This window comes from Lutra lutra, chromosome 14, assembly GCF_902655055.1.
Source record: "Lutra lutra chromosome 14, mLutLut1.2, whole genome shotgun sequence".
NCBI lineage: Eukaryota > Metazoa > Chordata > Mammalia > Carnivora > Mustelidae > Lutra > Lutra lutra.
Window position 1 is genome coordinate 63,366,748 of NC_062291.1, and position 25,999 is coordinate 63,392,746.

A 25,999-nucleotide genomic window follows, 5' to 3' on the forward strand; every position below is an offset into this window, starting at 1 on the left:
GATCCGTGAGGAGCAGGAACAGAGTCCCTGAGGCCTCCTCAGCTCTCTGTTAAGGCTGAGGTGGGCCAAACCTGGCCCTACACCCTCGTGGGGAGGCACTGCCACCTAGGGGCTAATGGGAGGATGACAAATCCATCACGTAGGTCAGGAGGGGCCAATACTTAACACGGGGTGACAGCGGCCTAGAAAAGGGAGGCCTCTGGCCCTGGACCTTTAGTGAAACTTTCTCGATGTACTGAGTATACCTGATTGGCTGTAGAAGCTGGGAGTGGTGGAGCGGAACTAGGCACAGTGTGGGAATCTTGCTCATCTGTTGGGGCTGGGACTCCAGTGCAGAGCATGCCTGCCTTCCTGTCGTCTCTCCTGGGATGATGCTCTGGTCCCTACAGCAGGACAGCCCAGCCCTGTTTACTGGTGTCCAGCAAAAGCAGGGGAGCACCCGGGGCTCCAAGCTGAGGGGCCAGCCAGGCCTGCTGGATGTGGGTCTTTTGCCCCAAGGTCTGCATCCCTCTCTCTCAAAGCCTTGGCCACCGCCCAGAAACTTCCTATAGGCAGGGAAGGGAAACTTGAGCATGGCTCTCACCAACAAAAATGGCAACTCACCTGCCTCCCCCCGCCCCTCCAGTGTCCTCAGAGGGGCCCAGGACCGTGCAGTTCACGCTGCATTCTGGATGCAAAAGGTGGTTTTTGCCATGAGCCGGATGGCTTTTCTGATGGCAGGGAGAATTAAGAGGTGATTCTGTTCAGTTAAAAAGGCCAAAAACTTTATTTAGTTTTCAGGGAAATACAAGATGTAAACATAAAATACAAAACAAAACAACCCAAATCTTACAGTCTAGAAGCATGCCAAGACAGAATATTTTCTGCAGACCAAAGAGTCCCGTCAACAGGATAAAGGACACCTGGAAAGTGGCAGGCCAAGGGGTTGCGTCCCTTCCCCAAGGACACTGCATTCTTGTGATGAGAACAAATTAAAAAAAAAAACACTATTAAAAATATTAGAAACATGGAGATAGTTTAGCACCACCATTGATCCTGGAAATGTTTTAGCACTCAAATAGACTGCGCTGAATTCACTGTCCTTACCTTCAGTTTCTCTGCTACGGGTAGAAGAGGGCACAGCCTCCTCTGGACCCCACAGAGCCTGCCAGGAGCTGCAAGGGGCTCAGTGGGCCCTGTGAAGGACTCCCCAAAGCTCTGGGGCCCCAGAGACACCCAACAGTTCACAGGCAACCACGCGCTCCCCAAACCACACTCCAGGGACCTGCCACTCACATCTTCCCTCAGAAGTCACCTTCCCGCAGACCTCTCAGGAACAGTCAGGGAAACCCTTTTCCCGGACTGTATCCCGGGTTTCAAGAAAACCTGTTGCAGAGAACAAGTTGCAGATCCAAGAATGGTGGCTCTGTTTACCCTTCTCTCTCCTAAGTAGGTGCTTCCGGAGAGGTGGCCTGGTGACAGGCCATGGAAACTGAAAGGACCTGTCCATGCAGGAGTGTGTGTGGCCCCCTGTCTTCTGAGTCACACCTGCGCAGCCGGCTCAGCAGACCAAGTCACACCGCAGGTATCAGGAGAGATACTCCAGAATGACTGGTGTCAACAGAAGAAAAAATGAGGCAACTTCCCTCCCAGACATGCTTGAGGGTCGTGGGTCATTACCGGACAACCCACTACGGTCAATGGGTTGTCCGATACTCTTGAACTCTAACCCATTACGGTTAATGTGTTGTCCAATACTCTTGAACTCTAACCAGTTCAAGCAATTTAAGAGGCTAGCTCTGGATTGGACAAAGGGATGTGGGCAAAACCTGCTGGTAACCTGGGAGACAGAGGAATGTTCTGGAGCCAGAGCCTCCAGACTCAAAGACTGGTTTGTTGCTAGCAAGTTCCCATCTCCACTAAGTAAGTGAGAGACTATTCATTACCAGCATACTGGTGACCCAGGTTGTAGCCCAGCAAGTAGCTATCTCCTCAGGTTGTCTGTTTCTGTGGCCAAATCTTAGGGCTTTTTCAACCTGCTCTGACTGGACCCTTGGGGGCTGAATCAGTAAATTCCCTCTGTACCTGTTGTCTTTCTCCTGAAACACTCAGAACTGACTACTTCCTTCTTTTGAATAAAGACCAAACTCCAGACTCCAAACCCTCTCTCAGCCTTCTCACACTTTTCCCTTTCTGCCTAGAAGACATCCTCTTCTGGAAGCCACCTTCCCAGAGAAGGGACGGTAAGCCCCAGCCACTCCAAACATGCACACACTCCTCACTCCAACATGCCTCTCGCTTGCCTCCAACGTGCTCGAGCCTTCCTTCTGCCTTCAAACAATTCTCTTACACACTCTCTCCCTATTCCTCTCGCCTCCTGAGGTCCAGCCCTTAGCCAGGGTGGAGCTGGGAACAAAGGAGGGACCTTCACTTCAGAAACCCACTCTCTAAGGCCACTAAGTTCTAGGACTAGGATGGGAGAGGGGGCTGATTGTCAAGGTCAAGTGCAAACCCAAGATTAAAAAGATAGGATGAGGAAAGGAGATCGCATGATAACACCAACCTTACAGGCAGGTTTGGATCAAGGCCCTAGAATGTAGAGCCCTCTACTTGGTCTGCGAGCACCAGTGAGCCCAGCTTCTGGCTGTGGATCTAGGTGCGCAGGACAAAACAAGAGGAAAGCGAAAACCAATGAGGCTGCTTTTCCTGAAACAAGGCTGTAGGTCAGTTACCCCATCCTGTCACTGTCTCTGGTTGTAGAACTTGAGAACCACTGAGGCTGCCTCAAATAGGGATCATGATTTAGGCCAAAAGCTCCGTTGGGTCAAGGGAAAGCACCCCACACTGCTCCCGTGACATGCTCAGCTGGGCCGTGCAGTCTGGTGTACTGACCTCACCTTGAGCACGTTCTCGCCCCCAGCAGCCTGACCACCCTCAGAAACAGGAACCGAGGGCCTCCTGCAGCGATGACAAGCATGGCAGCAGCGGACGGGCTCAGCCTGCCGGATAGCACGTCTGGAGGTGGCGGCCCGCTTCAACCATCTCAGCGCATCCACACCCAGTGACTTCTCTCTTCCACAGCTTCATTTTGGAGCCCGGGATGATGGCCTAGGCTGCTTCTGCTAGATCTGTTAATGCCAGTGTGAAGTTTCCAACGAAATAATAAAATAATTACAAAAAAAAAAAAAAAAGACACATTGCACTCTCCAGCCAAAATTACGTGTGAATAATAACTTGCTGCCAGAAACTGCGAGTCCCATGGGGCCTGCCCAATGCCAAGGACTTAGAAAATGGAGACAGCTTGCCCGGTATTTGTGCTCTAACCCCGTGTTATTTAGTTCAAGTGGGAAATTATCAACACACATACACACACACACTCTCTCTCTCTCAACACACAGCCCTCAAAAAAATGAGGGAATCTTAATTCTTTAGCCAATGTGGATGATTCTCTTTCCAGAGAGCTCTGCATCGAGATTCTCAAAGTTGGGACATATAGATGTATATACTCCAAGAAGAGACACCCACACACGGGGGCACGGCCCCCCTCTGGGCACACAGATCCACGTTTGTACAGAAATTCACCAAACCGAGGGGTTGGAGCAGCATCGTACAGTACTGGAGATGGAGGGCACAAGCCAGCAAGGACGTCCCTGGAGCCCAGAAGGGCAGAGCTCCAAGGGCTTGGACCCAGAGACTTCCCATCCTGCTGCTTTCTCGACCTGCGCCAAGTGAGGAGGAGGGCGGCTTGGTGGCTGTTGGGGTAAGCTGTCCGCAAAGACCTGAGTAGGCCCCTCAGACGCTTCCCTAAGGCCCTCTGGGAACTGTCAGGGTGTTAAGCAAGAGGCAGGGCTCCCTCCTCAGGCTGAAGTCATTGAGATGAATGGGTGGCCCAAGCTTAGCACCAGGCCTAGCCGCAGGCTTGTGGGAATCGGTGTCTCACTGGGGTCTGTAGGGCTCAAGGCACCCACATCCCCGAAAAAGGATTTGGTTACATCTAGGGTTCCTGCCCATAAACCAAACTGAGGTTACATAGTTTTAAAAAGACTCAAACATACATCAAAAGTATCATGGCCCACACATCAGAAGACTGGGGTGAGACAGGGCTGCTGGGAGTGATTTTTATGACAGGTCTTTCTGGGCAGCTGGCTGAAAAGCAATGGAAATGAAAACAAGGAACTGTTCCTGGAGTCCTTTGCTCTGCTCCAAGGGCCAGAGCCCCGGGAGGTCAAGAGCCCCGAGCCACATCCCTGAATCCCTCCTAGGTGAAGAACACCCAACAGAAAAAGGGGCTGCCCTCTGCCAACTTGCGGGGGGCATAGAGGAGGGGTAAGAGATCAACACCCAGAAGGTCACCTGTCTGCTCCACAGCCCCACGTCCTTCTACGGACACACCGGGCCACTGAGCTCCCACCACCGTCCCAACAAGCCCTGGCAGTCCCCGGTAATATTGCACTTTTCCTGCCTCCCAGATTGTTTTCATTTTTGGTTGAGAATGCAAAGTATTTGGAGGGGTAGGAGAGGTGAGTAACCTTAAAGAAGTAATATATTAGTTAAATACAAAAAAAAAAAAATAGGAAAAGTAGGGGCTACTTTTTCTTTTTTTCCTTAAAACAAACTACCAAACCAAGGTCTAAACTTAAATAGTTCTACGCCTACTCTGCAAATACTAGTAATATGAAAATAACACTCGACCGAAATTCCCTTGTCTTTCTTCCTTAGACGATAAAAGTAGTAACATGCCTTGCTGAGGAAAGCGATGGATATAAATACCAGTAAAATATGCTGCTCTAACATCTGAAAGTGATTAAAACGATTCTATATAATGCCTTCGTCAAGATGGAGAATCAAGAGTAAGAAAGAGAAGCCTCTGGGGCCAGGCCGGGGTGGAGGGCTGAGCCATAGCCAGGGGCAGACAGCAAGCTCGCCTCCGGGGCTGCCCCTTCCAGTCCCTCCTGCTGCCCCCGGGGACCCCCGGCCCAGTGGGAACAGCTGTGGCAGGGCCAGGGACCCTGGCCAGGCCCGCTGCTTCAAAGTGGGAGAGAGATGAAGACATTTTTCCCCCCTTACAATGAAAGAAAAGGGTCTTTAAACAAAGAAAAAGCACCAAACGCTGCATCTTCAGGCATTATATAAAGCTCAGTAATGACCTCAGAAGGGCTCATTATGATTAAAGTTGCAGTATACAGCAATACAATGCCATCTCACATTTTCAATCACAACTAATGGGAAACTGGGTTTGGACACTGCTAAGATTTCATTTTTCTTTTTCCTTTTTTAGTCTGATCTGGTTTTCCTCCAGATGGGTCAGAGCCGCAGGCCCCTCCCTCCTCCACCTGCTGCTGGTGGGACCCTCCAACATCACAAAGCAGCTTAGTAGCTCCAGGGAAAGGCCCTCTTGCCCTGGGTGGGGCTGGGAGTCTAGGGGCACGAGGCCTGGTGCCCACTGGCTGTGTTCGAGAGGGATTGGCATGCACCCTTCTTGCTTCAAGTATTCATATTCTCTTTGGGTTTGCAGGATTTGTGCTGTGTTGTGAGCCAGGGGATGATTGGGGGTGGGGGGGAGTGAGGTGTGAAGATGGGGCATGGCAATCCCTTTCCACTGCCCAAAATCTACATGCTGTCACCAGGTGGCAGCATCCCCCACTTCTAGATGACCAAGTAACTCCCAGCCATCCTTGGGGGGCTGGATGTCACCATGTAAACATGCTGACCACACAATAAACTACAACGGGCCTGGGAAGGAGTGCGAGGATGGATGCGGTGGGGTGCTCTGCCTTAACTAGTTCCATGATTTCGGGAAAGTAATTTCCTGTTCTTGGGCTGCAGTAGCAGGAGGGGATGGGATGGAGTGACTGTCAAGGTCACTTTTAAGGACCATTGCTTAGAGTACTGGGGATCGAGGAGAGAGGGGAGCTCAGAGAATGTGGGCCTCATGGGTGCTGGAGAGCCCCACGGGGCAGCGCAGTGAGGAAGGGCAGGGAAAGGCAGGCTCTGGGGAACACTGTGGTCCAGTCCCAACTGAGATGCTCTGTGCTTGGCAGATGCGTCCTGCTCCTCCCCCTGGCCTGGTGGGCACGTTACTGGCTGAACTGGCTCAGTGGAGGAACCAGGCTGCGGGGGCCCTCCCCCTGGAAGACGGCTACGCGGAAGGTCCTATCACCCAATAGTCACTCTACTTTTAAATTTTATTTTAAATAATCATAAATTACTTCTTCTTCTTTTAATAAATATGTGCTGCTTAAAAATGAGAAAAGTATATACTGCATCTTTAAGGAATGCACTTTGCTCTCTGGGTTTCTTCCCGTTCCACCTCAGTAAAGTGCATTAATTAACAAATAATGAACCACTTCTTTATCATTATTGTTCAAATAAGTCCAAATAATATTAATAGGAAGACACTACACCACTACCATTAGTACTGCAACCTAGCAGATTAATTCAGTATCCTGCTCTATTTAATACTGTCCAGCAGAAGAAAAGAACTAATTTCAATTTTAAACAAACTCACAAAGCAAAAGGAAACCAAATCTCACCACGGCCCTTCAACAAAGAACAGGCACGGTTTGCTGTAGCTGCCAGGCATCAGTGTACAGCGAGGGAGGAGGGCTGGGGAGATCCCCAGGCGAGGCCTCCGGGGGCGGGGGGCTGGGTAGGGTACTGAAGGCACCGAACACGGGGTCCCATGCTGACCTTCAGGCTACACGGCCTGGGTGGGGAGCAGGGGGAGAGGGAGGGCCTTTCCTCCTTTGTAGAAAACACCAACCCTTCGTCCGGGCCTCTGGGAGCTGAGCCGGTGGCCGTGAAGCCCGATCAGTCCACAATCAAAGGCACGTGTGGAATTCCACTCCCAGCAAAGGGGGAGTCCTTGAGGGAAGCCGAGGCTTCCAGAGGGTCCCCTCCAAAACGTCAACGACTGAAAGACACAACCCACAGTTGACAGGGACTTTATTCTGTCCTCTTTTCACGGGGGGCACTGCCCCTTGGGGAGACTGGGTCGGCGCCCAGCCTGGGGGTCCTCCATCTTTTCGGGTACCTGTGGCATTGTGTGTGTGTGTGGGGGGGGTGGCTGGCGGTGGCCGCCCAGTTGGGGGCCCCCTCAGCCCTCAGTGGGGGTGCTGGGTGCTGCTCCACAGTTCACACGGAAGGGTTTTGGTCCTGCCCAGGCGGGAGAATGGACGCAGAAGGATGGTCATCCAGCAGCTTGAGAGCTGCCTTCTCTCCCGCACATGCCCCCTCCCCTCTCCTGGGGGGGGGGGGTCTGCCCCCACTGGGGCACGTCTGCTGCGTCAGGGAGTTGGGCCTTCCGCGCCCACGCCCTCCGGCAAGCGCCATGCTCGGGTTCTGTCCGCAACAGTGGAAACCAAATGAAAGGACTTTGGCTTGTGGAGGGAGAGAAAGTGAAACGCAAACAAAACCAACAACCTCCCGGCAAGAGCACAACAGAAAAGCCACATCTGCTCCTCGTCCTGTCCCCCATAAGGCTGACCGCCCTTGGGCCCCCGAACAACCCCTAAAATAAGACCAAAACCCAAGGGCTGACATAGAAGCCCCAAATCAATAAACCTCTCCCGAAACATGCAAAAGAACTGCCCACCCAGAAACACCCAAAATAAAGTCTGTGCAGACGGTGTAGAGACTGACGGCTTTGCCCACCCTCTCTGGCAACTCTGGGGCTGCTGGTCCAACACGGACGGGGTGCCCCAGGCAGGGTGCACCCCCTTCTCAAGGCCAGGAACAGTGATGGGTAAGCAAGGTGGTCCTTGCTGGCACCTGCGGAACCGACATACACTGACAGGTGGCGTGGCCCAGGGACAGGCTGAGCTCCCAGAAGACACCTTTAAGCCCCAGTGCCGCCCGCAGTGGGTGGTGGCAGTCCTGGGGAAACCAGCATAATTCACTAATTCAGGTTTAGGACGATCCGAGGACGGCCTCCGGTGGCGAGGTGCTAGCCACAGAAACCAGGCTGGGGGTGGGGGGCAGGGGCAGGCCCCAGAGGCCCACTCCAGATCCGCAGCCAAGGCACAATTGGAGTTTCCCACCTGGCCTGTCCCAAATGCCGCTGGGTCCGTTGGCCAAGTCACTGAGGTGCCCACACGGGGTTCAGCTTTCTCGCCTCTGGTCCCAGGCCTGGTGCACCCATGCCCGCTGGCTTCCCTGCTCCGTGCGGGTCCCCGCCAGACCTTGCCTGCCAGCCTGGGGTGGCGGGGGGACAGCCCAGAAGGGAGCACGACAGAGCTCACGCATTCTGCAGGGTTTAACGTCCTCCCCCCACCCCCTCCCACTTTCCCTTTCCCCTTTGTCATCATCCCGCCACTCATCCACACCCAGGCTGGATGGACCCCTGCCCACCCCCCACCATTAGTTCTTTTTCTCCAGGTAGTTGGAGGGCACCCAGCCTTTGAAGGGCTTTGCCCCATCCAGGATCTGGCAGTACCACCAGCCGTTGGGGTTCCTCTCCAGGACCTCCATGGACACACCCTCCTGGAAGCCCGCCGTCTCCTCATCCCCCTCATAGTCCGCGATGGAGACATATATGTCTTTGAGGTTGTTGTGGATGAACTGGGACTTCTCGATGGGCTTGGGGCGCACAGGGGACACGGGGATGCCGTTGCGCTGGCCAGGCAGCAGGGGCGTGTCCGAGCCCTGGCTGGCAGCCCGTTCGGGCAGGCGGGCCTTGGCCTCTGTGGCGGCCGAGCGGGCGGTGCTGAAGGAGGAGTTCCGGCGGACGCCTCGGAGCCCGTCGGTGGCCGTGAGCGACTCATTCCTCCGCAGGGCACAGGACAGGTTGTTGTCCTTGGGGGGCGGGGACACGAACACCGACTGAGGCCTCACAGCCACCTGCCGCACACCGTTCCTCAGCTTCACCGCGCTGGCAGCCGAGGTCTTGCTGAACCCCCCAGGGGGCTTGGAGGGGATGGGCGGCGTGGCCCTCTTGTTCTGGTTGACGGTGTTCAGCGCTCGGACCCGCTTCTCGATCTTCTCCAGGCTGTCAGACTTGCCCTCGTGCTGCTTGTTTTGGGGGCTTACTGTGTCTGGCTCTTTGCCAGCGGGGTCGGGTTGCTCGTTCTCGCCGAGCACCAGATAGTGGGAAGGGGCCCAGCCCTCCAGGTCCCCAAACCTCACGTACCACCAGCCGCTTTCCAGCTTCTCAAGCACCTGGACCTCCACGCCTGCGGGGAAACTGATCTCCGAGTCCTGGACTTTCTGGTAGGCACTACACGTTGTGTAGGAGGTGGCCTGCCCTTCCGCTCCCTTCTTGCTGGGACACGGGGGTGTGGCGGCTGGGGGGGTAATAAGGTCAGCAGAGCCTCTTCGGGACCCCTCACTGGGACCTTCAAAGGCCGTCTGCGGGGGCAGCTCTGAATCCTCGCTCTTTGAGCCCTTGAGACCGCCGCGGAGCTGGCCCGTGGGTCTCAGCTGACGCCGTAAAGTGCTGATGTCCATCTTCTCCTGACTCTGGGACTCTGCTCGGTTCAGGAATGGTTTGGGCCGGACTGACGGCTTGGCCCGGGCACACGAGGTCAGCCCCGCCTTCAGGTCAGCATCCCGCTTTGGCCCGACTGGGGGAGTGCCACGGATGCCTGCATCTGAGGCGGAACGGGGCTTCAGGTCCCCGCTGTTCTTGGACAAGGAGGAGGAAGAGGAGGAGGAGGAACAGGTGGTGTTGATGGTGATGGAGGAGGAGAAGGAGGCCGAGGAGTGGTTCTTCCCTAGTTCCGCCTGGGCGTTCTTCTCCACCTTGAGCTTCAGGAGGGAGGACGACTTGGGGGAGCCCGATCTGGGGGAGTTTTTCCTGGCCAGGGATAGAGGGGAGCCCCCCGGGGACTGGCTGTCCCGGGAGGAGCGTCTGGCTGACAGGGTGTCCTCCGCACATGGCCGGAAGCCTTCGTTCTCGTAGATGGTCTCCTCCTCTGGCGCCACGTCCTCTGAAGAGCCGCCCACCCGAAAGCGGGCCCGCTGCAGTGAGGAGGCGGGTGAGGGCCTATGGGCCTGGCTGGGCCGCCTGTCTCCTGAGCCACTGTCCTCCGTGGGCTCCTCGCTCAGCTCTGGCTCTGAGTCAAAGCCGAAGGCGGGGATGTCATACTCAGGCTCCTCGTACTTGAGCTTCAGTGGGGAGTCTTGGCTCTCCGCAGAGACCGCAGGGCCCTCCTCAGCCTCCTTGGGCTTGCTGGGGGGTGCAGGGGGGGGTACCTTGGGCCGGGTCAGCGTGCTGGTCCGGCGGCTCAGGTTGGGCTTTTTGCGCTTGTCGATGTAGGACGCGGGGGCCCAGCCCTCCTTCTCACCGATCTGCACGTACCACCAGCCGCCTGAGTTCTTATCGATGACCTGGGGGAGGGCAGAGCAGACCAGTGAGCTGGGACGATCGCTGGGCCCTACAGCATGCCAGGCTAGAACACATGGTCTCCATTTCACAGCTGAGCCAAGTGGGCTGCTGAGTAAATGACCCAGGGTAATACGTGCTGGGCTGGAATTCAAACCCAGGTCCCTATCACCTCCTTCCACTGCCCCAGACCCTCTCCCTTGGTCCTCCAAGTCTCCATCACCACCCCTTTTCTTTTTTTCATCCAGAGACCCCTTTACTCCCCCTGGACTATGTACTTAGAGGACCTACTGCTTCTGGTCCCTACAGAATCCAACTCGCCAAGGCTCCATGGGTACAAAAAAAATGTTTTCCACTGTTCCTCATCCTACCCCCAGTATTGCTAGGTCCTCCGTTGGTGAGCATAGAAAAGGTGTCTCAGGTCAGAAGAGAATGGGAAGATGCAGGTGAGCTGAACTGGGAAGTAGGGCCTGTGCCCAGAGCCACCCTGCACAGCTCCTCCCTGCTGTCCCTACTGCTTGTGGTCATTTCACTGCATGTGGGATCCCAATAAAATCCCACTGGCTGGAAGGATTTCTTTGGGTTAAATGATTTCCTGTGGGAGGGATGAGGGTCTTTTAGTCATTTCCATATAAGTATAAACTAGTTCAAGGAGCTTCTTTCTTAACTACAATTTGAGATCAGCTAAAGGCCAGGAGTGTGATGCTGATTGTGGTGCTGTATTTGGACTGGGGAACATAAAGGGAAGGTAATTTTGGGTTGTGGGACACTCCTGGAGAAAGAGGTATTTGGGGGCCGGTGGGGGAGCATGAAAAACTGGCACCAGGGCAAGAGGAGCAGGGAAGGAGGAGAAAGAGAGACTGCTGAAGGCAAGCTCTATTTGAGATCAGCCCCCTGTAGCCCCACCAGAGAGGAAAGACTTTTCTCTTTCCTTTGGTTCTATAGTCCTTCCTTTGCCCTGCCCACCCCATACTTAAAATTTAAGTTTGGTAGATCTCAAGTATGATTTGGAGTAAGTAAAGTAAGCTTTGGAGGAGGCTCTCCTGGAAACCTAGGCACCACTGACAGAATGACTTTTGCACATTCCAAATTCAGTTCCAAATTCAAGACTTGTGATTGAAAACATTCACACCAGGGACACCATCCCCACAGGTGGAGGCCTCCCGAGGGCTCTTGGGACAGCAGTGGGGGGGGTCTTAATTGGATTTAACCACATTACTACACAGAGCCACTCCAGAGAACTGACCCACATCACAGATCTCTGCCCCCTGCAAGGGCCACAAAGCAGAAGCTCCTAAATGCCAGGCTGGGGGGTAGAGGAGCACCACAGGGTCTATTACCACACTGGCAGAGACAAGTAATCAAAGCCTGGGGAGATAAGTGACCATATCAAAGGCCAGAAGCGCCTGTGGTGATGTGGCCAGAACCCAGGTCCTTAGTACTTCGGCTGCGTGGACCACAGTCTCCCAACAGTGGTACTTGCTAATGGGAGTTCTTCAGAATCCTGGCTCCCAAGGTGCTTCCAGGAGACAAAGTGTGCTGGGGCCCAGTGGGTCTGGGCAATGCTATTCTAGTCCCCTCCTCTTAGAGATGCAGAGTGACATCCCTACAGCATAGGCTCTGACAAGTTCTGCAATGAAAACCATACAACTGGGTAGATTTTGTGTAACCCGCTGTCCTTCAAACCTACTCAGCCTCAGAAGACCCTCGTGTCCAGTTGCCTGCATGACCAGCGCCCACCCACCAGCTTTGGGAAATGCTGCTGTGAGGGCAGTGCTAGGTGGAGACAGGAGTCCTGGAGTCTGGCCCTGACCATGGCACAGAATGGCTTAAGGCCAGTTTTTATCCCCACGGTCTTGCTTTTGTATCTTTCCTGTCTCCCACCCCCATGCCATGTTGCCAGCCAGGCATAAATGGGAACCACAGCAGGTCTTTGAGCGGCATGACTTAAAACCCTCAGACTCACCTCTGCCTTCTGTCCACCCCGAAAGCTGATGCCATCAGAGATGCACGACTGGAATTCGGCAATGGTGTAATACTCCACCTCAACAGAAGGGGGCTCAGGCGGCTTCGGCAGCTGGAACCCCTAAGGCAGAGAAGGGCTCAGTGAGCAAAAGCCACCTGATCAGAAGGGCAGTAGAGGCTGAATGTGGTGTGTCCAACCAGGCACAGGAACTCAGGCCTGAGAAAGGATCTGTCACCTGAGGCTCAGGCCGTCTCCCCCAGGAGACTGTTCTCCTGAGCAGGCTTTCCACTAATACCAATGATTCACTTGAAACTCCTCAGAACTTCGAAATAATCAGTTAGTAACAGTGATTTCTACCCCGACATCTCTGAGGTCCAGTTCATAGATGCTTCAATGGCCAGGTCCCCACAGTAAAATTAAAAATCAGAGAAGCCATTGTAACAAAGCCTGTGCCAACTGCCCTGTGGGAGGAGAGCCACATCCTTAGGTTGAGGAGAAGGGCCGCAGGGTGACATCTGGCATCTCTTTGGGGAGGGGGGAGGGGTGTAAGGGGGCGTGGAGACGGGTGAGGAGAGTCCATAGTGGGTCATCGCGATGATGCCAAATGGCCAGGCAAGCACTGACTAAAACTGACCCTCTGTTCTGTGGGTAGGTTAGAATGTGCTGGATTGGTAACACTGATCCCAAGCATGACGGTCAACGACATTCAGAATTTGGCTGCGGCCATGACTTCTGAGCCTTGTTCATTTACTTTACGAACATTTGTTGTGCATCTTCTGGGTGCCAGACATTGGTCCAGGGCACTGAGCATTTAACAGTGAACCACGAGGACTGCCCCCTTGTCCCCAGGAAGCAGACACCCCAGTTTCATCTGGTCTCTGTTCTCATCAAAACGGATTTCATACCACCCCATTACTTTCGGTAGGTCCCAGTATCATACAAAGGGGTTAAAGCAAAACAAACAAAAAGTGTGGGGGGGGGAGCGGGAAGGGAGAGGGAAGCAGCTGTGGTGTAACAGGAAGACCTCAAAAGACCTTGGCCTTACAGCTGGACACATGTGGGCTCCCATCCCAGCTCGGCAACACACCAGTTGTGTGGCCTTGGGTAAAGCCTGTGACCTCTCTGAGTCTCAATTTCCTTGTCTGTGAAATGGGTCATGAAGAGGAGGACTGAGCTATATACATAACTTCTGGTCCAGCCAAGGACACAGGAAGAGCTCCACAAATAGAAGCCAGAGCTGACCATTCCTTCTACAATACCATCCTATGGTTTGGAACCTTCTGCATCCCTTACCGCTCGGCCTGTCCAAACCCTGCCGGTCACAGCCCAGCTGCCCTGGGTCATAGTGAGCGAAGGGCGGGAGAGAGCTGGTCTGAGGGACCAGGTGCAGTTCAGGCACTTGCCCTGCCCTGGTGTCGGGCCCTGCAGGCATGTGCACGAATGGATGTGGCTCAGGCCCTGGCCCAGCCCTGACCCCCGGCCAGGTGGGGGTTCAGCCGCGTCTGGCTGGGAACAGCAGCCCCGTGGCCGCAAGCCCCAAGTCAGGTCCGTGTGGCAGGAATGACCCCATTCTTGCCAAAATCAAGTCTGCCTGAAAATAATCTGCTGGAGCTGAGAGAGATGGAAGGACAGGAGAAAGCACCATTTAGTCATGGAAAACTCGAGGGGACCATGACATAGGAGCTTCCCTGGGGCTTCTGGCTAGGGCAGGGGTGGTCCCATCCCCATGGGACTAATCCTCAAAACCCACATATTGATGACCCACTCTTCCAGAGAGCGCTGCTCTCCCCTCTCCAGGGCAGAAATCATGATCATCGGGACCCTTGCCACTAAGCCCAGCAAGACTTCCGAGACCTTTCTCCACATGGTGTGGCAGGCAGTCCCTCTGACTGCTGACACGGGAAACAGAAACCCTCACACACCACCCCACTTCCTCCTTCCAGCAGCCCTAGGCGATGGCTGCCACCGTCCCCATCACAGAGATGAGGAAATTAAGCTTCGCAGAAGGTAATGGACTTGCCTTGGGTCTCGCTGTTCCCAAGTGTCAGAAGTGGACTATGAATCCACGCCTGGCAGGCTTGAAGCCCCTCTTTCCACTGCACCCCACTGCCCCTGAGGAGAGTTCTCTGTACTAGAGCTCCAGGCCGGCCCAGCATCACCGCCACCTAAGCCCAGGACCCCAAGTATATATATCTGCTTCCCTTATGTCTGGACCCTGGGAGCCCCACCTCCAGGAGCCAGGGACCCCAGCAAATTGAGCCTCTCACTTTCAGCACATGCGAGTCCTGGCTATGTACCCCAACCGGAGGGTGCTCACTGGGCTGCTTTCCTCCTCCCCGACTCCGGCATCCACCGCAGCCATTGGCTACTCCTGGGCCAGGAAGGTGGAGCCGAAAGGCTTCCAGGCGCATATGGACAGCCGCCCCGTTTCCAGCCCCTGGCAGTGCCCTGGCCAGACACTCCCGCTGGCCAGTTGAAATGTTTATGTCTGCCAGTGTAGTGGCTGGGATGGACTGACTTAGCTTTGGAGTGCAGCGTGTTTCTGAATATAAACTGTCCAGCGAGGGCCCTGGGATGGCTGAGATCCCCAGGCTTTCCTCTCTGCCCCTGGCCCCACAAAGCTGGCAGCCCAGTAGGGCTCTGGAAAACCCCTGGACTGATGGGCACTGAAATGAGACCGTCAATGAACTGGAGACGACACGGTGCACCCCTGGAGGCGGCAAGAAAACAGGAGAAATTCAGTGCACGCACCAGGCTGGATTCTCTGCGAGGCGGAGGCCTTGTCCTTAGGTTCGGGGAGCCTAGAACAAGAAACATGGCTTCAGAAAGCCCAGCCAGACGATGGGCAACAAACTGTGCTGGACCCTGCCTTCCCTAGGTGCAGCCCCCTCCCGATCCTGGGAAGTTCCTGGTTCTGTCCCACAGGCTGGAAGAACCTGTGCTCTCAGGCACTACAGTTTCTTCACCAGGAAACCATGGATCTTTAAGCTTCCTTGGCTGGGTTTCCCCTGACACCCAGGGGATCCACGAACCCTCTAAAATGATGTGCATGTTTCAAAATGTAGAGACACAGCAGCATTTTTCAGGGGAAAGGGTAAATAGCTCCATCAGATTTTCAAAGTCAGGAGCAGAGACTGTGTCTGTTTTTCGCTCACTGCCAAGTCCTTAGAAGCTGGCATGGTGCCAGGCAAGAGTGCGTGCCCCAGAAACACTTCCCGACTGACTGTCCAAAAGGTTTCAAGCACAAGAGCTCACTTAAAACCAAGTTCAGAACTTAACCGAAAAACAGCCTTCCTCCAGATTTTGAGGATGGCTGGACATAAACAGAAGCTGGTCTCTTATAACGTAGGACAGTTTGACCTTGAACTGAAGATGCCGTTGAGCCAGAGAGGGGCAGAGATTGGGAGGGGGCCAGACAGCTGGGTTTCTTAAGGATGGGGGATTGTCCTGAAGATTGCCCTCTCGGACCACCCGGGGACAGGTGAAGCCATTCCTTCCAAGTCTCTTAGGCTTCCAGTAACTGGCAGGAGGTGACAGGGTAGGAGGGAAGGAGGGCTAAGGCCGGGAAGGAGGTTCTACTGGCTGTCAGTCTGTCAAGCAGCCTTGCACAGGGTGCGGGCCTATTTCCCAGCCTAGGGGATACCCTGGTCTGTAAGGTGACCACTCCTGGCTCTCTCCTAGGGAAGGAGGGGCCGCCACCAGCTCACGTACCCCTGTAACTGACCTTCAGTGCAAGGGTCACGAGGAATGGCTTTGTCTGCTCACGCTCAGCATGAAACAAACCCACAGTGTGAGGCTAGGGTCAGGGCCGGTCCAGATCTCAGGAGGAAAATGGGATGGGGGTCCCTGCACCCTGTGACCACTTTCTAAAAGAGCTGCATGGGGAGGCCATGGGGGCCAGGGAGGCTCTTACTGATCTGGGCCCTCTGCGGGGCAATCCTGGCCACGGCTGGCGAGCCCTGCGCCAGCTTGGAGACGCTCCTCTCGGGGACGCCCAGGGCGCTGCCATTGGAAGCATTACAGAGGATGGGCAGGCTGATCTCCTTCTTGGTGATGGGGGCCTCAGGGCCCTCGCCTTCGGCTGGCGGAGTCTCCTTATCCCCTGACGCCTTCTTGTTCAACAGGTTGCTGATCTCCATGATGTTCCCGATGATCTCCACTGGGCCTGCCAGGTTTTTCTTGCGTGCGGGCAGGTCGTCCTTGGCCTTCTTCAGGTAAGAGGCTGGCGCCCAGCCCTCTTTGCCCAGGTACCTGTGGGGAGGGGTGGGACATGGCATCTCCTGAGCACTGCTGCCTGACCTCACACCCCAGGCTCCATCTGGCTCAGCCCAGCTGAGCCTTTTGTATCGTGTTCCCCGAGACACCTGGCAATGCCACTACTCTGGAGGGAAGTGGAACTGAGGGCAGGTGGCAAGGACACATAGAACACCAGTTCTTCCTCTCTGCCTGATCTTTCTCAGTGTGGGTTCTCATGCTCTGCAAAGTCAAGCGAACGTAGGACCTCGGGATCAGAAGAGTCCTCGGATTCTGAGCTGCCCCAAAGGTAGACTTCACCGTGGCCTGCTACCTCACGGCAGAGAGGACAGCTCTAGAGAGAAGACAAGAGCAGGTGTGAACGCCGTGCATCAGCTGGCTGGCCCCTGGCAAAGGGAAGTGATCAGAGAGGTGAAGCAGCAGCACAGGTAGGAGAAGGCGGGAGCCCCGAGTTCTGGCCTCTGGTCCCTTGAGTAAGTCTCCACCCTGGAGCTCAATTTTTTTTCTCTTCTGCAAACTCTAGGGACAGAGTAGCTGCAAAGATTTATCCAGAAAGGTAAATATATTGAGACCAACTAGGAAGAGGCCTATAAAGAAGAGTGACCCAGTGAGTAAGATACCAGTGTTACTGCGGGGCTGATGGACAGATCAAGTTCACAGAACAAGTCCATAAACAGACTGATACCAAAGACAACATTTCAGGGGCGCCTGGGTGGCTCAGTCAGTTAAGTGTCTGCCTCTGGCTCAGGTCATGGTCTTAGGGTCCTGGGATCAAGGCCCACATCAGGCTCCCTGCTCAGAGGGGAGTCTTCTTCTCCCTCTCCACCACCCCTCTGACTGCTGTATGCGTGCTCTCTCTCTCTCAAATAAATAAGTAAAATCTTAAAAAAACAAGAAAGGTAACATTGCAAATTAGTCGTAGGGATGGTATCAATAGCATGATGGCATCGTAGGTAGGGATGAGGTATCAATAACCCACTTGGAGATGACAGATTACCCCATTAGGAAAAGCAAGTATGATCCTGGCCTCACACCATAGAGCAAAATAAAAAATGCAAGTTGTGAACATTTGCTTTATCTTGGGGGTTGAGAAAATCTTTCTTAATAGGACTCCAAAAGCCAAAACCATAAATGGAATGACTAAAAGCACATGACTGGATCAAATGAAAACCTTTGGTATGGCAAAACAAAACCAAAACGAAACAAAACAAAATGAGAACAAAAACCCCATAAACAAGAGCAAAAGGCAAATGACAGGGCTGACTTAATTTGAGGTGATCTGATGGCTTCCGAAAAGAAGCTTTCTCCTTTTTTCCCCAAGCCCATGAAGAGCTTACTTCCTGGTCCAGCAGCTGCTGGCCGATGCCCCTGAGTCTGGGTTGTAATGTCCCTGTCTGCTCCCGGGGATACATCTGGCTCTTTGGAATGATTCCTCCATGCCAGATGTCTGACAATTCCCCCTCTCCTGCCTCCCTGATCTGACCTTGTTCTTGGGTGTTCATTAGGTGAGAGAAAAAAGAATGTGGAAGCTAAAGTTTCTATCAGCATGTCTGAGCTTCGCTGGAAAGCTCAGGTAGGAGGTGGCTCCTTATGTTCACACCACTGGAACGTACAGGCAGGCTTCCCAAGCTCACCGGCCTGGCCCCCGCCCCTGTTTGGGGCTTGGAAGGCAGACATCGGTTACCAAATGGATGGAACTCAAGGGGCTGGCCTGGCTTCCCAAGGTAATGGGTGCAGAGAGAAGCACAAAAATTTCAGGGGTGGTTGGGAACAGAAGATGTAAAGATGTCCTATCTTGTGAGACAAGAACCAAGGCTCAGAAAAGCAAAACAAGGAGCAGAGGACCACAGGCTAGCCGTGGGCAGGACCAGGGCCAAAACCTGGTGCTCCCACATTTCAGAGAAAAGAAGAAGAACCTGCTGGCTGTTGGGGTGTTTTTCTACAAAAATACTGGGGAGATGGGGAGTGGGGTCTCATGGGAGTGACGGTCAGGCCTGCGCCCTGAGTGCTCCCATTTCAAGCCCTGTTGTGTTCCTCTGGTGTTAACATGGATAAAATTAGATTCTGGGCAGAGAGATGCAGGGGAATCAGGAGCGGCTGTGTGTGTCTAGGTCCAACTGTGCTCACATCTGCTTTCCAGCTCTGGAGCACGGAATGACTCCAGAGGGAAGCAAACTGGAGAACGAGGGATAGAGAGAGAGGGAGTGTATGTGTGTGTGAGGGGAGAAGGGAGACAGGAAATGAGGATCAACACAGAGCCTGGAATGGTGGGAAAGAGCCCATTTCAGGGGGTGTCTGGTAGCCTTTTTAAGGTGGACTCTTTCAGGATGGTTTTCTCAGTGGAAGCTCCCGCCAGCTAAAGACTTAGGCTATGGGAACAAGAGCTGGCGAGAAGAGATGGCTTGGGGTGACCTTGTTGGTCATCTTAGGAAACTAAAAAACCCCAGCACCCTTGTAAATAACCCCCAGGCAAGTGGCTTAGCTTACCAGCCTGCCTTAGAATCTCTGCTGGCCTTCCATGTTGATCTGCGGTTGCTGGATTTCGGGGCTGGGTCTAGTTTCTTAGAGAATGTCCAAGTCTAGGGGCAGCGGCTTTGGGCAACATCTGTCCAGGCCTACGGTCTTGTCTCAACCAAGAGCAGAAAGGGACCCTTCAGCCCTCCTGACCAATATGCATGGGGCCCTGGGCAGGGGTGGTCACATCTTGTCAGGTCACATTAAGGCTGATTCCTGTGAGGCCAGTGACCTTCACCCTACCTGTCAGCACAGCCCAATCTTGACACCACCACGGTCTGCCGTGGTCCAAGATACCATCGGATGAATGCCCACGTCCTATCGGTCAATCCTATTCCCACTGTGGGACACAGCTCAGAGCACCCATCCTGCCCATAGCAGGTCCGGGGTTCTTAGGTGCGAGGGGCTGAGGAAGTGGTCCCCAGAGCCCACAGATATGGGATTGTCTGAAACTGGGTGAAATCACCACAGCTAAGCTGCTTCCAAAGCACCCAAAAACATTTCTTGCGAATAAGGTCCCCTCTGGGAGGGTGCTGGCTGGCCTCAGAGCCCCAGAGCAGAGGGAACTGGAGGGCATGACCTGGTAGGGAAGAGGTGAGTGAAGCCCAAAGGCTTGAGTGTGCTTCCAGGACTACCAAGGAAGCTCCCCACTCCCCTCCCCACATTCCCAGATGGGTTTCTCAGCTGGGAAATGCAATTAGGCCCTGCAAGAGGTGGGGGGCAGGAGAAGGAGGAGGCCTCTGACCTGGGCCTGGGCTCAGGCCTGGCTTCTGCCCTGGCTCTCACAGCCCTGTGAGCCAGCCCCACAGAGGGGAACAACGTGGGCAGAGCCGGCATCTGGGGCCCCCCAGTGTTGAGCTGTGGGCAGCAGGGGCCACCCGCCGGGACCTCAACAAGGCCTGCAGACGCCAGCGCTTCGGGCGGCCTGAGCTCCATGAGTACCAGGCAGCCCAGGCCAGACACAGAAAACCAAATTTAGATGTGCTGGACCCTCTTGGCAGACGCCTGGGTCCGGGATCGCACCACCAGCTGCAGGCGGAGCCGGGACCCCTGTGTCCCCCGGCCACAACGGTCTCCACGTCAACCTGTGTCGCCCTGGCCGCCACCATCTCTGCTCTCCACGTCCCCGGAGAGAAGCCGCAGGACGAGCGCTCTGGTCGAGCTGTGCAGCTGAAGCAGCCGAGCCTGGGCTCTGGGGGCACCCACCTGCCCATGGCCGCCCCACAGTCGGGGAGGGGGGCAGAGGGAGCTCCTTCTTCTGCTGAGGCTCCTACCTGATGTACCACCAGCCCTCCAGATTCTTCCGGATCACTTCCACAGTGACACCCTTCTCAAAGCCAATCTCGTCCTTACTTTGGCTGGTGTAAGGCTGCACAGTGACGTACTTCTCCTCTGGGGGAAGCGAAGCAGGGAGGCATGGTTATCTGAGGCTGGAGTGCAGGACCCTCATTCCCGTCTTCTCCCACCCTGGCCTGGCCCTGCTTAGCCGGGGCCTCACTGCTGCTCCCAGTGTGTGCAGAAGCCAGCCAGGGCCTCAGGTGGCCTGACTCTCCCCGCCTCCCAGCCCGGTAACAGCCACCAGGGTGCTGGGGCCCGGGTCCTCAGGGCTCCCAAAGCTCCCTGGGTGGAGGTCACAGCTAGCAGAACCTGCCCCTCATGGGGCCTGAGCCAGTCAGTCCCTGGGATGTCTGGCAGCCCCCCGCTGGGGATGTGCTCCCCTTCTCTGAACATGCCACGCTTCCATCTATGCCCCAGACTGGCTGAGGCCCTCTCCACCTCCACCCCTTAAGTCCTGCTTCTGTCTGACCTTCCAGCAGCTCTAGGGGCTCCTTGGTGAAGCCTCCTCTGACCACTAATCTGAACACCTCATCAGATCACTTTCCCCAGAGGACTATGGGGAACATGTGTTCTATGGGAATGGTGACCTGTGTTTTATGACAAGCATTCAGTGGCCAAAGGATCAAAGGCAGCCTGGGTACAGCTTCCCGGAGCGCCGACCGGGCAGGCATGCTGAGCTGACCACACAAATTGGCAGTGCCTGTCTGGGGAGCTGCCCGCAGGGTCCCGTGTACCCAGGAGCCTTGTTCAGGGTCCCCCCAGTACTGGGAAGGATGTGCCCTATGGGAACTCAGAAAAAGCCTGGGAGGACAGGTGTGGGGACAGCCCTGGCTTCCTGGATCCCTTCAGCTTTTCTCCTGCAGGGGCCCCTTGCAGCCTTCGCCTGGGCCCTGGCTCAGGCTTCCAGGGAGGGGTTTTTCCGGGGACCCACAGCCGGCTGGTCACAGAAACCCTGCGCCTGGGTGGGGAGCCTCCCCAGGGGAACGCTCACATCTCAGGAAGGAGCACACATCCCCACCCTCACCATCTGGGAGAACGAGATGCTGAGCTAGACAGAACTGGCCCCCTGGCCACACCCTTTGAGCGGTCACGCCGAATTGGGTCCGGGCTCCAAAGGGACTAAGCAGAGCATCACCGGAGGGCAAGGCTATTAGAGCAGCGGCACTAAGTGGGAGGCTTTCCAGGAGCTCAAAATAGCAGGAGGCCAGGTTCTCAGATGCCTGTCTCCCTCCTCCCAGCTCCTGGACTCCTGGGCTGGACTGGGATGGGTGGCAGCAGCCACCCCAACCTCCGGTGGCAGGAGGGCCATCTGTTCACTACGGATTCTCGGGGTCCGGTCTGTAGCCGGGCGCTGGGCCGAGGCGGCAGCTCCCTCTGGGGTGGATGTGGCTTCCCTGCCGGGCTGCAGGGGCATTGCTGAGGGGCCCGGCCGCATCTGAGAGGCCGCCCAAGGCAGACGTAGGTGACGGCCCATGGGAGCTTCCACCGCTCTTCAGCGTGCTCCGCGCAAGGTGAAGCTCTTCCCCGAGGCAGGCCTTTCTCACCATCCACTAACTCCTGGAAGCTTTCAGTTCTGAGGAGAGCTGCCAAGACCGCCTGAGAACCTGGTCCAGCCAGATTCTGACTCGGGCCTTTGAGAAGCGCCGTGTTCTGCAGGCCAGCCCTCGGCGCTCCTGCCGGCTGCTGGTCGCGCTCCATCTTCCGGTGGGGCACGGTCAATCCTGGCTGGCGCCGCGTCCAGAAGGGCAGTGCCAGGCCCCGAGGATCTAGGGTTCTGAGGTTAGGGTGAGGCGAGGCCTGGGCTCCACATTTTGCCTTTGTTCAGCTAGACTATTTTTAAAAGCCTGTGGTTCTAGCAGGAAGCCATCATTAAAGTTTTTCCTAGGCAAAGTTGCTTTGCAGGGAAAAATTACAGTCCTCCTCTTAGGGAGATCAGAGGGGCCCTGTCCTGCTGCAGGGTGGTGAGCAGGGCCTCAAGCAGGACATGTGGGCTTGGGCTCCGGGGCTGTGAGGCCCGAGCAGCAGCCTCTGCAGCCTCCAGTGTGTGGGGTGCTCAGGACAGAGCCCCGAGGGCCATGTAAGTGCCCCGCTCTCCCCTGATCCTCTCTGGGAGGGCAGAGCCAGGCCCCTCCGTCTTACCCAGGGAAGCTGAGCAGCTCCTGCCAGAGGCCCCCTGCTTAGTGGCCCTCACGCTACCATGAACAAAGATGTCTGGGAGTTTAGAGTCCCAGGAAGAGGTCTGGCCAGCTCAGAGGTGTGTCCTGCCTTGTCACTGTGCAGGTTCCAGACGAGGAGCATTCTGAGGGCAACTCTTCCAGTCGGTCTGGGCGGGGGCTGACTTCGCTATCCCAGTTGGCTTAGATGGCGGAGGTGTGGCTTACCTCCATGTAGACACGTGCCATGCAGGCCTCAGGTTCCTAGCTCCCGGTTTTGCCGAGGGAGCAGCAGAGTGGGCCCCTCTACTGGCCCAGAGCTTCAACCCCACCCAGGGGCAGGGAACCAGGATGGAGGATGTCCCGCCTGGAATGGTCTTGGGGTGGGGGCTGAGTCATTTGGGGGGCTTCGGGTCTCTAGAAGAGACTCTTAGGAATCCAAGTGGAGGAGAGGGGTTCTGTAAGCTCTGGCGGGCACCTCAGGGTTTCTGGGAAGCACTGAGGCCATGGTCATTCTCATGTGCCATCAAAGGTTGGTGGCAACTTGGCTCTAGGGAGGGCTGCCCAGGCCGCCCACTGGCTGGGTAGGTAGCTGGCTGGGGGAGGTGGACAGGCCTGTTTTGGTTTTGAAGGCGGGGGCTGGAGAGCCCTGCAGTTTCCAAAACCACAGACGCCTCCTCTTTCAAATGCTTTCCCCTCTGTCAGCAGTCTCCCTGGCTCCCCTCCCGGCCCCCACAACCTCCCCAGCCCCACGGCAAGAGGACTTTTGCTTCCAAAGGCCTGGCTGGTGGTAGGGCTGGGGAGGGGAGGCCCCAGGGAAGCATGGCCTCTCTCGTCTAGTTGTAGATGACCCGCTGCCTGCTTCCCCCCACCGGCTCCGCTGCTTGCCGCGGAGTTTCTCCCTGCCAGCTCTCTGCAAGTTTGTCTTGGCTGCCTGATTTAACTTAGCCCTGATTTAACTTAGGGCTAAGACTGGGAAATAATGCTATTTAGGTCCCTTATTGGAGAGAGACAGAGACAGGGAGGGAAGTTGCGGGCTTGTGTTCACTTACATATTTGCACATGGCCGTATGCACATTTGCGTATGGCGTCTGTAGAAAACTACACATTTCATTGGGTGTGCATGTCCCTGTGCCCCACTTTGTGTACCTGTGAATGCACTGTGCGTATATGTGGTGAGGGGTCAGGTGTGAGGCTGCAGGTGCTGCCCAGGAGGGGTACCTGAGCTGTGGCCGTGAGCAGCCAGCTGATGCATTTGTGTAAATGTGTGTATGGAACAGTCTACATGTGCGTGCACAAGTGGGACTGTGTGTGTGCGTGTGTGTGAGCAGTGTGGGTGGACACAGCACCATCAGGGCCGTGCACAGGTAGGAGCATTCGTCACTTCTGAGTGGCTGTGACCTTATGGGGACAAAGCTGTGTGGGGGGCTCGGTGTATGATGGTGCTCGGAGCAGATGCTGGAGGGGAGGGGGGAAGGCCAAAACTTCGTCTCTGCTGTCTTCCTGGGCCAGCATCCCACTGTCCTCTGCTGCCAGGGCTCAGGGCTACATCCTGGCCCGGCCTGGCCCCCCAGCCATGCTACCCCACTGCTCCTAGGTCTACGGTGCCTCTGCTTTATGTTCAAGCTTGTTCTTGCTGTTTTCACGAGGTGGCCTCCTGCCCGGCACCAGGCCTCAGGGTCCCAGTCTTGCTCCACCCACTGGATAAGCTGGGCTCCGGGTTCCCGCAGCAGCAGGGGCTCCAGGCGTGACACCAAGCCAGCCACAGGCAGTGGCCTCCTCCAGGTCCAGGCTTGCTGCTGCCTGGGGCATGGTCTCTGAGTTGTTCAGGAGCAAGCTCTGGGGGTGGGGGGAGGGTCACAGGCTCCCTGCTATGCTAGAACACGCCTTTCCAGCTGTGTTCTCCACAGACTAGAGAAACGGGCCCCCCTGGCCTGAGGGCTTTGGAGACGTTTAGGGGTTTGTTTGGGGATCCGGCCCAATCTCTCTACTCCTCAAGCTCCTAGATGTTGGAAAGGCCCTAGACCTACAAATGTTTCGATTCCCGATCGTCCCAGATGGCAGGCCAGGAGCCTCCCTGGAATGTTCTCGATCAGGCCCCTCACAAAGTGCCAATGCCCAGTGCTGAGGACACTGGAGGCTCCTGGCTGAGCCCGCTGCCACCTTCAGCGCTGGTGGGGGCTGTGCCCCAGGACCAAGCCGGGCCGGGCTCTTGCTCCCGTTCCAGTTTCCCCGGAGCTGGCTGAAGGAGGAGGGCTAAGGGCTGGTCCTAAGCAGTTGCTAGGGCAGCTTCGGCTGGGGGAACACCTCAGAGGAAGCGGGCAGCGAAGGGCGGAGGACGAGCGGGACACGCTCCAGACACACCCCCAGTTCTCTTCACCTGAGGCTTCTGGGGCAAATGCGGCTTTTCTTAGTCTAGCTGCTCCCACAGTCACGTCGCGAGTCCCATGACCTCACCCACAGGATGCTGGCAGAAGCCAGACCCACCCCCAGTTCCCAATCACCCCGATTCCCAGGCAGCCCCCTGCGCCCTCCTCCCTTACACGCCCCAGCCCCAGAAGGTGAGAGAAAGTCTGGCCACCGAATCCGGGTGAGGAGGCCACAGGGAGGAGAGGGGCAGAGGTGGGAGAGGAGGCAGGGCGTTAGCTAGTGAGCGGGAGGAAGAGAGGTGGCAGCTGCGGGTCAAGAGAAGCCAGTCACCTCGGCTATGCTGCCTGTTGACCATCCCGCCCAGCGTCCACCGGCGATCCAGACGCCGCAGATGGGCCTTGCGTCTCTTGGACACTGGTGTGGGAGATGGCAATGGAACACGCGGCCGACGGAACCGGCGGAGAGAATGGAGATGAGGATGAGATGGGATGGGGCAGGGGAGGGATGGCAGGAGGGAAGGTTCAAGCCCCCAAGTCCTCCTCGCTGGGACTAAGCCCCAGTGGCATGCACCTGCTGGATGGGGGCAGATCTGCCCGGTGACACCACCGACACCTGGGGAAAGGCCACGGTTCATACTCGTGAGCCCAGGAAGGGCTGAGAACTTTGAATCCTAGCACCTGAGAGGTGAAAAGGGTCCTTGGCCCCAGCCTGGCACAGGGACAGCCCTCCAGGCAGTCCAGGGGCCCAGCCCAGGGCCTGGTAGGGGGCCGGAAGCCAGGAAATGTTGCGGAGTGAAATGCACACAGGAATGGACACCATGGGCCTTGGTTCTGCTCCTTCCCTACATACTGCCCACTGGATCTGCAACAACAGGGCTTCTCAGGGCTGCAGACCCCTTTTGTCTACCCACCGTCTCTGGGGTGGCTCCTCTGGTTGCTGGGGGCCCAGCTCCACAAGCCCTCTGCCTTCCTCTGGGATGCCACGGGGAATGGACCCCAGACCGGGGCAGCACCCCAGAAGCCCCCATCTCCTGGCACAGGAGAAGCTGGGTGGCACTTTGCCCAAGAATGGGGGAGGGAGGCCAGCAGTCAGGGCCAAAGCAAA

At 56.1% G+C, this 25,999-nt stretch overlaps 1 protein-coding gene across 8 annotated transcripts in view; it reads right to left on the reverse strand.

Annotated features, from left to right (window-relative positions):
* Positions 1-742: 742 nt before the first annotated feature.
* Positions 743-25,999, reverse strand: part of SH3PXD2A (SH3 and PX domains 2A) — a 236,766-nt gene continuing 211,509 nt past the window's right edge. For 6 of the 8 annotated variants that reach the window (XM_047701410.1, XM_047701408.1, XM_047701413.1 and 3 more), the window contains 6 exons: positions 25,226-25,309; positions 20,309-20,426; positions 16,180-16,517; positions 15,018-15,067; positions 12,267-12,386; positions 743-10,305 (listed from right to left, as the gene is read on the reverse strand). In XM_047701410.1, coding sequence (XP_047557366.1) covers positions 8,338-10,305; positions 12,267-12,386; positions 15,018-15,067; positions 16,180-16,517; positions 20,309-20,426; positions 25,226-25,309 — 2,678 coding nt within the window. In that variant the 3' untranslated portion in view covers positions 743-8,337. The remainder of the gene's footprint in view (positions 10,306-12,266; positions 12,387-15,017; positions 15,068-16,179; positions 16,518-20,308; positions 20,427-25,225; positions 25,310-25,999) is intronic. The other 2 variants (XM_047701411.1, XM_047701416.1) reach the window with 1 other exon arrangement.